Source organism: Hypanus sabinus, chromosome 2, assembly GCF_030144855.1.
Source record: "Hypanus sabinus isolate sHypSab1 chromosome 2, sHypSab1.hap1, whole genome shotgun sequence".
In the NCBI taxonomy this organism is placed as follows: Eukaryota; Metazoa; Chordata; class Chondrichthyes; order Myliobatiformes; family Dasyatidae; genus Hypanus; species Hypanus sabinus.
In genome coordinates this window covers 107,312,436-107,327,288 of record NC_082707.1, presented here as the reverse complement: position 1 = coordinate 107,327,288, position 14,853 = coordinate 107,312,436, and the positions used below count along the sequence as shown (strand labels likewise).

The 14,853-nt window shown below is 43.5% G+C and overlaps 2 protein-coding genes across 10 annotated transcripts in view; one reads left to right on the top strand and one right to left on the bottom strand.

The window, feature by feature from the left end:
* heatr4 (HEAT repeat containing 4) overlaps nucleotides 1-14,853 on the bottom strand; it is a 199,349-nt gene that overhangs the window by 29,869 nt on the left and 154,627 nt on the right. The window lies entirely within an intron of this gene.
* Nucleotides 1-14,853, top strand: part of znf106a (zinc finger protein 106a) — a 133,188-nt gene that overhangs the window by 113,030 nt on the left and 5,305 nt on the right. For 4 of the 5 annotated variants that reach the window (XM_059951491.1, XM_059951501.1, XM_059951522.1 and 1 more), the window contains 6 exons: nucleotides 227-361; nucleotides 1,018-1,134; nucleotides 9,078-9,269; nucleotides 9,612-9,674; nucleotides 10,867-10,986; nucleotides 11,596-11,667. In XM_059951491.1, the coding sequence (XP_059807474.1) occupies nucleotides 227-361; nucleotides 1,018-1,134; nucleotides 9,078-9,269; nucleotides 9,612-9,674; nucleotides 10,867-10,986; nucleotides 11,596-11,667 (699 nt within the window). Of the gene's footprint in view, nucleotides 1-226; nucleotides 362-1,017; nucleotides 1,135-8,944; nucleotides 9,270-9,611; nucleotides 9,675-10,866; nucleotides 10,987-11,595; nucleotides 11,668-14,853 lie in introns of those variants that run through there. The other variant, XM_059951533.1, reaches the window with a different exon arrangement.

Here is a 14,853-nt window from a genome sequence, read left to right as displayed (position 1 = left end):
ATTTCCTCTAGATTCCTTGAATTCGGTCGTCAGGCAATGGATATGGCGTGGATGTATAAAAATTTGAAAACATCCGCTAAAGAGATGTATAAGAGCCTTGGACCAGTGGTAACTTTGAGTTGCTAAGGATTTTGCACTGTTATGAAAATCAAACTTAGTTGTTTTTCTGAATAAACATTTTATTAGATGCAGCTTTGACCTGGGGATTTGTTTGCACTTTTTTTAGAGTCGTCAGTGTGTGGGTACGTTTGAGCCACACAGTACCAAGGTGAACTGCTTACTGATTATACAATTGCAAGGAAAGACAGCGTGCCTGTACACTGGATCCAGTGACCATACCGTCCGATGTTATGATGTAAAGGTGAGTTGTTAAGGTGTTAGTGGATTTATTAGCTATCTCATTAATACCAGCAGTCTCAGGGATTACACGAGGAAATCTGCAGATGCTGGAAATTCAAACAACACACACAAAATGCTGGTGGAACACAGCAGGCCAGGCAGCTTCTATAGGGAGAAGCGCTGTCGGCGTTTCGGGCCGAGAACCTTCGTCAGGACTGCATCATCAGAATCCTGATGAAGGTTCTTGGCCCGAAGCATTGATTGTACTCTTTTCCAGTCACTGTGTCAGAACAGCAGCAGCAGCTGTTGGTCTGTGAGTCATGTTATCCAGGATGCTGTGTCAAGACAACTCTCAGCCATTGCTAGACTGGCAAATCCTGCTGTCTGGAGGCTTTTGGACACTTGCTGATCCTGTTCTGTCCAGCTGGTAGTTAACACTAGCACCAACACTGCCCAGTGGCAGTGTGTGGCAAAGAGTGCCTTGAGGAATTGATCAGCTCCTGGTGCAGATTCGGTGTCATTTCCAGTTGTAATGGGGCACAATCCAAGTTGCATTTTGTATTCTGGAGAATGAGGGGGAGTCTATTACCTTACCTTTCATGGACAACTTGTGCTGTTGTTACTATTGGTTTTGCTATGATCAGATCCCATTTTCAACTCTCCTTTCAATTTGAACAGACCAAAGTTCGTCTGGACCAGTTCACATTGACAGACCGGGTGTTGAGTCTGCACAGTCGATGGAGAATCTTATACATTGGGCTAGCAAATGGAACTGTGTTCACCTTCAGTGTCAAGGTCAGTTCCTACGGATACTAGCTGCTGTTTCCCCTTGTATTACCATCACTGTTTTATTCCCTTTGGTACAGTAAAACTCCAATCATCTGATACCCTTGCCAGTGTGGTGTCAGACTACCAGACTAGCATATTTTTCAGCTTGTTGGAATTAATTTCCAAACACACTTTTAATTCCTTTTTTTGTACATATTACAGTTAGTATATTTTTTCTGGTGAAACATGTGAACTTAGAGACATCAAAGGATTCAAGACCCCAGTGTGTTTAGAGGAACTGAGGGGAAGGAGGGTTCCCAGTGTATTCACAAGGAGTCTCAGGTTACGATCCCTGGAATTTACAGGGAGTGTGGGAATGAGGTCCTGGTGAGTTTCCAGAGAGCATTGGAGTGGACTCTCAGTGCTTACTGTGACTTAGAGTTTCCAGTTAATGTGAGAACAGTTGCATTTATGCTGAGTGCAGCAATGGGGTCCCAGTGTTTACTGGGAGTATGGGAATGGGGTTTATGTATTTACAGGAAGTGTGTGAATAGGCTTCCTGTGTTAAGCTGTGATTTCAAGAAGTATGGAAACAGAATTCTGCTCTGTTTACAGGGATTTTGGGAATAGGGGCTTGGTGAATTTCTAGGAAGTGTGACCATGGTGAGCCAATTGTGAACTAAAAGCATTTGAGCTGTAGTGTTTTAAAGCATGGAAGAAGACCCTTTGGCCCAACTACTCCACCATTTGATCACAGCTGATAGATTTTCCCTATCAATCCCAGTTTCCTGCCTTTTCCCCATGTCCTTTGATGCCCTTACTAATGAAGAATCTATCAACCTCCACTTTAAGTGCACCCAATGTTGCACTTAAGCGCCTATATGTGGCAGTGCATTCCACAGATTCATCATCCTCTGGCTAAAGAAATTGCTACTCATCTCTGTTCTAAAGGGATGTCCTGCCCTCTGGTCCTAGACTATCCCCCTACTGGAAACATCCTCTCCACATTCACTCTGTCTCGGCTTTTCAATATTCAATAGGTTTCAATAAGATTCCCCCCATTCTTCTAAAAATCCAGTGAGTTCAGGCCCAGAACCATCAAACACTCCTCACATGTTAACACCTCCATTCCCAGGATCATTCTTGTGAACCTCATCTGAACACCTCTCCAATGCCAGCACATCATTTCTTAGATACAGGACCCAAAACTGCTCCCAATACTCCAAATGTAGTCTGACCAGTGCCTTATAAAGCCTTAGCATTATGTCTTTGCTTTTATATTCTAGTTCTCTCAAAGTGAATGCTAATAAAACACTTGCCTTCCTCACCATTAACTCAACCATTTAGGGAACATTTAGTGAATCCTGTACGAGGGCTGTCAAGTCCCTTTGCACCTCTGATTTCTGAATTTGCTTCCCATTTAGAAAATATTCTATGCTTGTATTCCTTTACAAAAGTGCATGACCGTACACAGTCCTACATTATATTCCATCTGCTGCCACTTTGCAATCTGTCCATCATTTGCATACTCCCTGCTTCCTCAACAAGGGAAGTTAGTTACGAAGATTCAGTCGCTAGGTATACATGGAGAGGTAGTAAATTAGATTAGATATTGGCTCAATGGAAAAAGCCAGAGAGTGGTAGTGGAGGATTGCTACTCTGAGTGGAGGCCTGTGACTAGTGGTGTACCACAGGGATCAGTGCTGGGTCCATTGTTATTTGTCATCTATATTAATGATCTGGATGATAATGTGGCAAATTGGATCAGCAAATTTGCTGATGATACAAAGATTGGAGGTGTAGTGGACAGTGAGGAAGGTTTTCAAAGCTTGCAGAGGGATTTGGACCAGTTGGAGGAATGGGCTGAAAAATGGCAGATGGAGTTTAATGCGGACAAGTGTGAGGTATTGCACTTCGGAAGGTCAAACCAAGGCAGAACATACAAGGTAAATGGTAGGACACTGAGGAGTGCAGTAGAACAGAGGGATCTGGGAGTACAGATACATATTTCCCTAAAAGTGGCGTCACAAGTAGATAGGGTTGTAAAGAGCTTTTGGTAAATTGGCCTTTATAAATCAAAGTATTGAGTATAAGAGTTGGAATGTAATGGTGAGGTTGTATAAGACATTGGTGAGACTGAATTTGGAGTACTGTGTGCAGTTTAGGTCACCTAATTACAGGAAGGATATTAATAAGGTTGAAAGAGTGCAGAGAAGGTTTACAAGGATGTTGCCAGGACTTGAGAAACTGAGTTACAGAGAAAGGTTGAATAGGTTAGGACTTTATTCCCTGGAGCGTAGGAGAATGAGGGATGATTTGATAGAGGTGTATAAAATTATGACGGGTATAGATAGAGTGTATACAAACAGGCTTTTTCCACTGAGGCCAGGGGAGAAAAAAACCAGAGGTTATGGGTTAAGGGAGAAGGGGGAAAAGTTTAAAGGGAACATGGGGGTGGGGGGGCTTCTTCACGCAGAGAGTGGTGAGAGTGTGGAATGAGCTGCCAGATGAAGTGGTGAATGCAGGCTCATTTTTGACATTTAAGAAAAACTTGGACAGGTATATGGATGAGAGGGGCATGGAGGGATATGGTCCAGGTGCAGGTCAGTGGGACTAGGTAGACAAAAGGTTCGGCACAGCCAAGAAGGGCCAAAAGGCCTGATTCTGTGCTGTAATGTTCTATGGTTCTAACATCATCTGGCCTCCACGTATCTTCATATTGTCTGCAATCCTGGTCATAAAACCATCATTTTTGTCATCCAGATGACTGACATGTAATGTGAAAAAAAAAGCTGTTCTAACACTGACTCCTGCAGAACACCACTAGCCACTGGTTACCAACCAGAAAAGGCCCCCTTTGTTGCCACTTTTTGCCTCCTACCAGACAGCCCATCTGCTATTCATGTTAGTATCTTTACTATGGGCTCTTGTTTAGCAGCCTCATGTGAGGCAGAACTTTGACTCAGTTTCCCAGGACCCAGATTCACTTGATGGGAATCACCTTGTGTGGTCGGTTGAGAAGGAAGAGTTAATCAGCACAAATCCAAAACTCCTACCCACACACTCTGCAAATTTTTGGTGCCAGATCCCACCCCTCCCAGCAAGATAGGTTAGATTTGGATCATTGTTTCCAAACCACACTTCTCCATCCTGAGGAATGAGCAGCTCTCCTCAGAAGGGGCATCACATACCCAACATGTATGCGGTTGAAGAGAGTTCTCCCATCCTTGCCCATGATGCTGAGACCAGGATCTGCTTCCAATCCATGCCTAGCTCTGGACACACCCAGAATCCTTCCCATTCACCTCATTCTCTCACAATTCTCAGGAATCTCCACTGCTTCATTCATGTTAAGATCATTTTTGCATCACCCTGAGAACACAGAGCACTCTCCCCATCCTACATTTTGCCAGTGGCCCACCACCTCTCCTCTACTGCCTTGCCCTTAAGAAAAACTCCTCACCCTATACCACTTTACTCCAATCTCAGTTCCTGTGTGAGCGGCTTTCAGAGCCATGTGACTCACAGACACCCCAGTACAGCACCACATTTGCTGGCGCACTGCCCCACTATTGAATAGAGCACTTACAAGCTTGTCCCATTTGCCTGCATGCAATGCATGGGCTCCCAGCCTGGGGTTCACAGACTCCTTGTTTAATGATAGTGGGCCATGACATATAAAAGGCAGAGAACCCCTTGTCAAAACATTTCTGTGCTGTATAACTCTATGACTCTAAGTGTTAGTTGTCATTTTCATGTCTTCTCCATTTTACTACTGAATGATTGTACAGCTGTGTCTTCTCTCACTGAATTGTCTTCCTTCCTCCCAACAAACAATTGAAATTATATTCTGCCTTTCTCACTGATACCTCAAGCTCTTTTCCACATCCACAGCAGGAGTGAGTGCCGTTGCTATTACAAAGGAAAAAGTGCTAGATGAACTCAAAGGTCTTAAGGTGAATAAGTCACCTGAACCAGATGGACTTCATCCCAGACTCCTGAGAGAGGTTGCTGTAGAGATAATGGATGCATTGGTCATGATCTTTCAGGAATCACTTGATTCTAGCATGGTCCCGGAGGACCAGAAGATTGCAAATATCACTCTCTTCTTTAAGAAGAGAGGAAAACAAAAGGCCAATTAGCCTAACCTCAGTGGTTGGGAACATGTTGTGGTCCATTATTAACGATGAGGTTTCAAGAGAACTCGGAGAGTAATGATAAAATAAATTGGTCAGTATAGTTTCTGTGAAGGGAAATCTTGCCTGACAAATCAATTAGAGTTCTTCGAGAAGTAACAAGCAGGTTGGAAGGGTGGATTGACAAAGGAGAGGCAGTGGATGTCATTTACTTGAATTTTCAGAAAGGATTTGATAAAATGCCACATATGCAGCTGCTTATTAAGATAGAATCTTATGGTGTTACAAGAAATTTACTGGCATGGATAGAAGAATGGTTGACTGGGAGGAGGCAACGAGTGGGAATAAAAGGGGCCTTTTCTGGTTGGCTGCCAGTGATTAGTGGTGTTCCTCAGGGTTCAGTATTGGGACTGCTACTTTCCATATTGTTTGTCAGTGATTTGGATAATGGAATTGATGGCTCTAAGGTAAAGTTTATGGATGATACAAAGATGGGAAGAGGGGTAGGTGGTGCTGAGGAAGCAATGCAATTGTAGCAGGACTCGAACAAATTAGAAGAAAGGGCAAAAAATGGCAGATGGAGTACAGTGTTGGGAAATGTATGATAATGCAATTTTGTAAAATGAACAATAGCACAGACTACTATCTAAATGTGGAGAAGGTTCTGTTACGTATTCAGGCAACAATAAATATATGAGTTCGGCAAGGGTTTCTTATAACAAACAACACATTTATTAAACACAGAAAACAAACCCCCCAAAAGTAAACAAACACTACCGTAACCGGAAACAGCTGCTGAGCGGCAGCCCAAACAGTTCTTAAAGTGATATTCCAAAAACAGTTCTTAAAGTGATATTCCAAAAACAGTTCTTAAAAGTGGTATTGCCAAAAGTTCGATATGCTCACAGTCCATTTAAAAGGAGAGACTTTATAGGACGATTTAAATTCTCTTTCATGTCGCTTGCTTCGATCCCCGACGTCAAACTTCCCACGAAGAATTCACGAAACAGAACGGCTTAAAGGCACTGACCTTTCCTTCTCCACTACCTTCAATCCTTTCTAGTTAAACCTAGGGATTAACACGAAGATAGTCAACGAAATCCTTCCAAATAAGGATCAAACAAAGGTTGCCCCCGTTTCACCGTAGAAAGCGATTCTCCTCGATCTTTAACTTCCAACTTCCAATCTTCACTCTCCACTAATTTCGAACTAACAGGATCATAAAGAACCTGCTTTCAATGACCTTTTAAACTTTAGCATTAAATAAAAACTTCATCCTTCAGCTAAACTGCGTCATCACTTAAAACACGCAGTGGCATGAAGTCAACCTGGCAAATCCAGCCACGAACTGCCCCTCCTCACACAGGGTGGGGTCTACCTTTTATAACCTGTAAAAAAAAACCCGTCACATGATCTCTACTGGCGGGAAAATGACGTCATTCCACCATCACAAGACCATCACCTCAAGACCAGTACAGCTTCAACCCCAGTCACGTGACAAGGGCTCCACTGTCATGTGTCACGAGTACGTAACAGTTCAAACATCAGATGCAGAGAGTTAGGAGTCCTTGTGCAAGACTCCCGGAAGGTTAATTTACAGGTTGTTTCTGTGGTAAGGAAGGTAAATGCAATGTTGGCATTTATTTCACGGGGAATAGAACATCAAAGTAAGGAGATAATGCTGAGCCTTTATAGTCAGGCTGCACTTTGAGTATTGCCAACAGTTTTGGGCCTCGTGTCAGAAAGGATCTGCTGGCATTGAATAGAGTCTAGAAGAGGTTCACAAGGATGATTCTGGGAATTAAGGGGTTAACATATTAGGAGTGTTTGGCAGCTTTGGGTCTGATCTCACTGGAATTCAGAAGAATGCATGGGGATCTCATTGAATCCTGCCAAACGTTGAAAGGACTAGATAGGGTGGATGTGGAGAGGATGTTTCCTATGGTGAGGGTATCCAGAACTAGAGGGCACAGCCTCAAAATTGAGGGGTGACCCTTTAGAAGAGGTAAGGAGGAATTTTTTTAGCCAATAGACAATAGGTGCAGAAGTAGACCATTCGGCCCCTCGAGTCTGCACCGCCATTCTGAGATCATGGCTGATCATTCACTATCAATACCCAGTCCCTGCCTTGTCCCCATATCCCATGATTCCCCTATCCATCAGATATCTATCCAGCTCCTTCTTGAAAGCATCCAGAGAATTGGCCTCCACCGTCTTCCGAGGCAGTGCATTCCACACCTCCACAACTCTCTGGGAGAAGAAGCTCTTCCTCAACTCTGTTTTAAATAACTGACCTCTTATTCTCAATCCATACCCTCTGGTACTGGACTCTCCCAACATCTGGAACATATTTCCTGCCTCAATCCTATCAAATCCTTTAATTATCTTAAACGTTTCAATCAGATCCCCTCTCAATCTCCTCAATTCCAGCGTGTACAAGCCCAATCTCTCCAATCTCTCTGCGTAAGACAGCCCTGCCATCCCAGGAATCAACCTAGTGAATCTACGCTGCACTTCCTCAATTGCCAGAATGTCCTTCCTTAAACCTGGAGACCAAAACTGTACACAATATTCCAGGTGTGGTCTCACCAGGGCCCTGTACAAATGCAAAAGGACATCCTTACTCTTGTATTCAATTCCCCTTGTAACAAAGGCCAACATTCCATTTGCCCTCTTCACTGCCTGTTGCACTTGCTCATTCACCTTCATTGACTGGTGAACTAGGACTCCTAGGTCTCTTTGCATTTCTCCCTTACCTAACTCTACACCGTTCAGACAATACTCTGCCCTCTTGTTCCTGCTTCCAAAGTGGATAACTTCACATTTATTCACATTGAATGACATCTGCCAAATATCTGCCCACTCACTCAGCCTATCCAAGTCTCCCTGTATTCTCCTAACGTCCTCTTCGCATGTCACACTAACACCCAGTTTAGTATCGTCAGCAAACTTGCTGATATAGTTTTCATTGCCCTCATCTAAATCATTGATATAAATCGTAAAGAGCTGTGGTCCCAATACAGAGCCCTGTGGTACCCCACTAGTCAGAGTAGTAAATTTGTGGAATGCTATGCTACAGACTGTGTTGGAGGCCAAGTCCTTGGGTATATTTACAGCGGAAGTTGAGTTTCCTGATAGGTCAGGACATCATAGATAAGGCAAGAAGGCAGGTGTATGGGGTGAGTAGGATCCGGGACCATCCATGAGCAGACTCGATGGGCTGAATGGCCTAATTCTGTTCCTATGTGGTACTGTCCTGTGGTCCCAGTTAGGTTTTATAGTTTGGGGGAACTGACAGCGTGGATTTGATGGAAACAGTGGTGTGCCCAGCTGGGGAATTCTGTGACTAGTTGGTACAGATAGAATAATAGAACAATGCACCACAGATACAAACCCTTTGGCTGAATAAATCTATGCCAATTGTGGTGATAACCCATTTTTTCGCAATTTTCTGCATTTGGCTCATGTACCTCAGCCCCACTCCTCCATGTACGTATCCCAGTGCTGCTTTGATACCATCTCAGCCAGTTCCTCTGGCAGCTCCCTCCAGAAATTCACCAACCTCTGTGGAAAAAGTTGCCCTTCAGGCCCCTTTTAAATCTTACCCTTATCCTAGGAGTATGCCCTGTAGTTTTGAACTCAGGTAAAGACTTGCTATCCTTTTTATCTGTGCCTCTCATAATTTTAAACATTTCTATTAGGTTGACCCCTAATCTCTCATGTTCCAAGAAATAAAGACCCAGCCTGGCCTTCCTCTCCCTAATACTCAAGCTGTTTAGTCCTGGCAATATCCTCAGCAGAACTGAGTCTTGTGTTATACTCCACTGTTCTCAGACCAACAAGCAACTGGATATGTTTGAATGTCATGGTCCGCGGGCAGTCAGTTGTCTGGCCACAGCTCAGGAGGGAGCTCGCAGGCTGCTGCTGGTTGGCTCATATGACTGCACCATCAGTGTTCGTGATGCCAGGAACGGATTACTGCTCAGAACCCTGGAAGGACACACAAAGACAGTCTTATGCATGAAGGTATGGCTGGGGGTGTCCAAGAGAAGTTACAGAGTGGTGTAGGTTGTAGTGGTGTAGGTTGGACAGTGTGTATCTGTGTGTGTGTATGGAGGACAGGGTTGGGTGTGTGTGTGTGTATGGCTGCATGGGTTGAAAGCATGTATGCTTGTGTGTGTGTAGTGACATGTGAGGCTGTGGAGCAGGTTCAGGGCTTTGAGGATTCATGGGGGAGACTGGTAGGATGAGTACAGAGAGTGAGAGTTGAGTTTGAATGACAATACAGTGGGGATGTTGGGGTCTAGTGGTGTGGGAGGTACGCTGGTAGTGAGAAGAGAGGTCCTGACATTTATTGTGTGTATCCAGGTGATAAACGACTTGGTTTTCAGTGGATCCAGTGACCAGTCTGTACATGCTCACAACATCCATGTAAGTATGCATGGAACACAATTTTCCTGAACTGTTCTCTGTCATCTTGGTCACAGGCTGACAGGCTGCTTTGTTTCCAGTGTTGTGAGTCCTTTCCAAGTCGTTTCAAACTAAGTGGTGGCAGAAGGTGCAGAGACCCTCTTTCCCCCAAGTGCCCCTCCCCTCCCTACCCTGTGAAGATGAATGTAAATGAACTGGAAAATGTCTAACTAGATTATCATGAATACTGCAACTGCTGGCAATGAGTTAAAGACAAGGGCCACTTCACTTTAAGGTGGTGAACTGCTCAGTTTAATTATTTCCTCAAAATCAGTGAGAACAAGCTATTTGTTGGAAATTATTCCATGCTTTGAGGCATCATGGCAGCATAGTGGCTAGCATGATGTTCTTACAGCTTGAGCCTTTGGAGTTCAATTCTGATGTCATCTGTAAGGATACTGTACGTCCTTCCCATGGAATGCAGGGATTTTCTCCAGATGTTCCAGTTATCTCCCACAGTACAAAGACCTACCATTTAGTAAGTTAATTGATCATTGTAAATTGTCCTGAGTTAGGCTAGGGTTAAATTGGGGGTTGTTGGACAGTATGGCTTGTAGGGCTTGTAGGCCTATTCTGCACTGTCTCACTAAATAAAATGAACAAAACAAAACAAGTTAACTGGAAATTACAAAACTGAAATGCAGCCAGTGGTCAAGAATTGGAGGAAGAGAAGCTGTGTGTAGTTGGAGTTACTTGGTCTGTCTGGTGACTGGGTTTCAGGGTTGTGAAATATGTGCCTTTCACCACTCTCCAGGCAGTCAACACTCAGGGTGTGGGAGTTACTGCACAGTTAAAGCAACAGCTTTTTCATCCATGAAGCTGTAATGTGTAAACAGGGAGAGAGGGGCATAAAAGGAGAGTACTGTGCAACATTGAATGAAGAGAGATGATAAAGTGGATACTGGTACAATGTCACAGGGGAAGAATTTTAAGAACCATAGGATAATGGGAACAGTCGTGTTCTGTTGGAGGCAGATATGCGGTGGTTTTCCCACCATGATCCCTCACACATGTAGCTTCCCTTTGTTTACTCCTTTCAAGGCTGGTGTTAGTTTTAGTGACTGGAGCTGATTGAACTTGGGCATTGACCATATTTTTAGTGGATGAAGTGTGTTCAGGTATGAAGTGAATCGTTCTTGCACTTTCTCTGCAGACTGGAGAGTTGGTACGGGTCTACAAAGGTCACAGTCATGCTGTTACAGTGGTCAGCATCCTGGGCAAGGTGATGGTGACTGCCTGTTTGGACAAGTTGGTGCGTGTCTACGAGCTGCAGGTAAGGATAATGGTGTCTGCACGTCCAAAACAGTCTTCTCCACTGGATGGTTGTGTGTATGAGACGTGGTCAATCATGGACCTTAGCCTGTCTCCAGATCACGGTATGGCACAGGATGGTGACTGGAGCTCACGGTTCTCCTTGCAGTGATTGGAGTCTGCAATTCTTCCCCGTGACATTGTTTACCACTTGCAAGAGGTTCTTTCAGGTTTATTACTGATAATGCGATCTGCTGTTTGGCCTTGTGGATATGCGGAAGGGAAAGTAGTCTTGAGTAATGTTGTGTTAATCCTAGCCTCCCTTAGTCCTATAGACCATTATCCTCTCATCTCTCCTTGTTCTACCAGCACAGCAGATTGGCTGCTTTTCTACTGTGATATGCTTGGTTTCATTTGTTGTCATAGATGTTGAAATTCCTCCACAAACATTTCCAGTTTACTTTCAAGATATCTCTTGGAATGTGCATCTTGCTGCCTGTAATTGTCATCTCGGCTCTGCAGCACTTGTGATCCTGGGACTGGTGCTGGTCTTTTGATCTGTTTGGAAATTGAGGAGCTTGAGAAGCAGGAAGTCTAAAAGAATTTAATTTTTGTTTCTTCTGTTGTCTAGTCCCACGATCGCTTGCAAGTGTATGGGGGACACAAGGACATGGTGATGTGTATGGTCATACACAAGAGCATGGTGAGTGGATCATAGTTGCACGGCACACTACAGGCCCCTTAGCCCACTATCTCTGTGCTGATCCCATTCTTTAGTACTTGATCTTCTGTGCTTTGGTAATTCCAAGTGCTCATCCAGATGTACTAACTCGCTGGGGATCAGCATTCACTGCATATGCTCTTTCAAGATGCATTAACTCACTTTCTGGATTAAATTCCATCTGCTGTCAGCTTTGCCTATTATACCAATACCTTTTTGTAAGTTGGAAGCTATCCTCAGTAATCCTTCCTATCAATCTCACCAATTCTTGGGTCATCTGCAAATTTCCTAAGCATACCTTGTACACTCATATTCAAATTCTACATACAGCAAATAGTGCAGGTCTTGACACCAGTCTCTGTGATCACAGCTTCTAATCATAAAAGCAACCCTCTACCATCACCCTCTGTCTCATTACTGATTTTAGATTCAATGCACCAAGTGATCCTCGGTCCCATGGATCAGTCTCCTTTGTGGGACCTTATTAAAGGCCTTATAGAAGTCAACGTAGATTACGTCAACTACAGTCATCAAAGCACTTTTTATCTCTTAAAAATTCAGATTGTTCAAAACTGATCTCTCCCCCACTTAACAGAACCATGTTGACCATCAATTTTATCCCTACTGTCCTTGAATAATGGTATCATATTTGCTGCATTTCATTTATCAAGCACCTCAAGGATGTACGAGTTTGGAGGGACAGCACTGACCTATACTTGTTATGGGGAGTAAACAATGTTCTTGGGGACATAAATAGGGCAAATTTTATACTACACAGCTATCTAAAACATGACTTGGCTTTGAGGGTAAGCAGTTGGTAGGATCTAATGAAGAATTTTTTTTTACCCACAGGGTGGTTGGAATCTGGAATGTACTGCTTAAGGGATAAACTCTCACAACGTTTAGGAAGCATCTGAATGAGCATTTGAATTAAAATCATATAGTCATTTGAATTAGAAATCTACAGCACAAAAGTAAGACCTTCGACCCATCTAGTTTGTGCTGAACTATTATTCTGCCTAATCCCATCAATGTGCACCTGGGCCATAGCCCTCCTGTATCGAACTTATCCAAATTTCTCTTAAATGTTGAAACTGAACCAGCATCCACTACTTTCACAGGCAGTTCTCTCCACAATCCCGCTCCCCCTCATCTCCCCTTAAACATTTTATCTTTCACCCTTAACCCATGTTCTGGTTTCACCCAACCTCAGCAGAAAAGGCCTGCTTGCATTTATCCTACCTGTATCCTTCAATTTTATATACTTGTACCAAATCTCCTCTCATTCTCACACCTCAGGAAATAAAGTGTAACCTATTCAACTTTTCACTCTAACTCAGGTCCTCAAGTCCCAGAAATATGTTTGTAAATTTTCTCTGTGCACTCAATCTTATTGATATATTTCCTGTAAGGAGATGACCAGAACTGGACATAATAATCCAAATTAGGCCTCATCAACATCGTGTACAACTTCAACATAACATTCCATCTCTTGTATTTAGTACTTTGATACTTTCTTTATGATCCTTTCTCCTGTGACAACACTTTCAAGGAATTAATGCTCTGTATTCTCAGATCCCCCTGTACTACCACACTCCTCAGTGCCTTACCACTCAACATGTAAATTTGTTTTCCCTGGTTTGTCCTCCCAAATTGCAACACCTCCCAACTCCTCTCAACTTGTCTGCATTATGTTTGATCTGCCATTTTCAGTTCTGCTCTTCAGCTGATCCAGATCCTGCTGCAAGCTTTAATAGCCTTCCTCACTGTCCACTACATCCCCAGTCTTGGTATCATCCACAAATTTGCTGATTCCATTTACCATATTATTATCCACACTGTTTATATAGATGACAAACAACTATTTTGATGGTATCAGAAAAGATCTGGCAAGTGAATTGGGACAGGCTGTTTTCTGTCACAGGTGTAGTTGATAAGTCGGAGGTCTTCAAAAATGAAGTTTTGAGAGTACAAAGCTTGTAAGTGCCTGGCAGAATAAAAGGTAATGAGAACAGGTTTAGGGAACCTTGGTTTTGAAAAGAGATTGAGGTACTGGTTAAGAAGATGCATAGCAGGATAGGAACAAATGAGGTATTGTGGAGAGTAAGAAATGCAAGAGAACACAAGGAATAAATCAGGAGAGCTAAAAGAAGGCAGGAGGTTGCCCTAGCAGACAAGGTGAAGGAGAATCCTAAGAGATTCTATGGATATGTAACCCCCTGGGTCGCCTCAGGCTCGCTCAGCTCGTTCTCGTCTAGGGGGAGCAGCCTTCGGCCCCGCCAAACTGGGTAATCAGCTGGTGTGGATGCTGTGTGATGTCCCCGCCTCGCCCAAAAACAGACAGTACACCATAAGTGATTAAATGAGTACAATTTATAAAGGTTACTATAACTAAGTGATTAATAACGATACAGTATATATGAAGAGAAAAAATAAAGAAAAGGCGCCAAACTTATCAAAGTCCAAGCCACTTCGTGCACAACTGTTGGAGCTCAATTACTGAAGTCTTCTGGCCACCATTCGATCCCCTCCAAACTCCTCGACTCGCAGCTCAGGACCCTCCGAGTGGTCAACCAAGCACATCTAGCTTCATCCCCCCTCCTCGGAGTACCTCCTGGCCTCGGACCCTCGCTTGGGGTCCGATCCTCGCCCAGCTTACAGCATTGCGTCCTCTCTCTCGACCCCCCCTCGCGCCGATCTGCCTAAAAGCCCATCAACAAAAACTTACAGACTCAGAAGAAAGAACATTAATCCCCATTTGGTTTACAAAGGAATACCATTCTCGTTATCAGTAAATTTTAACCCAAACCAGCTTTCAGCACTCTCTCACAACAAAGAAACATTCCTGCTTTTAACAAAACAAAGAAACCCTTTCCCAACAGTAACAAAGAAAAAAGAAGAAACCCCCTTTACAGATATGTTAAAGTAAAAGGATTGCAAGGGGCAGAATTTGTCCTCTGGAGGATCAAAATAGTAATCTATGCGTGGAATCAAAAGAGGTGGGTGTTTTTGCATTTGTATTTATTTGGGAGGTGGATATAGTGTATAGAAGTGGGGCAAAGCAACAGTAAGGTCATTGCCACGTACAGATTAAAGAGGAGAAGGTGTTTGCTGTCCTTAGGCAAATGAAGGTGGATAGATCCACAAGGTCCGACAGGATGTGCCCTT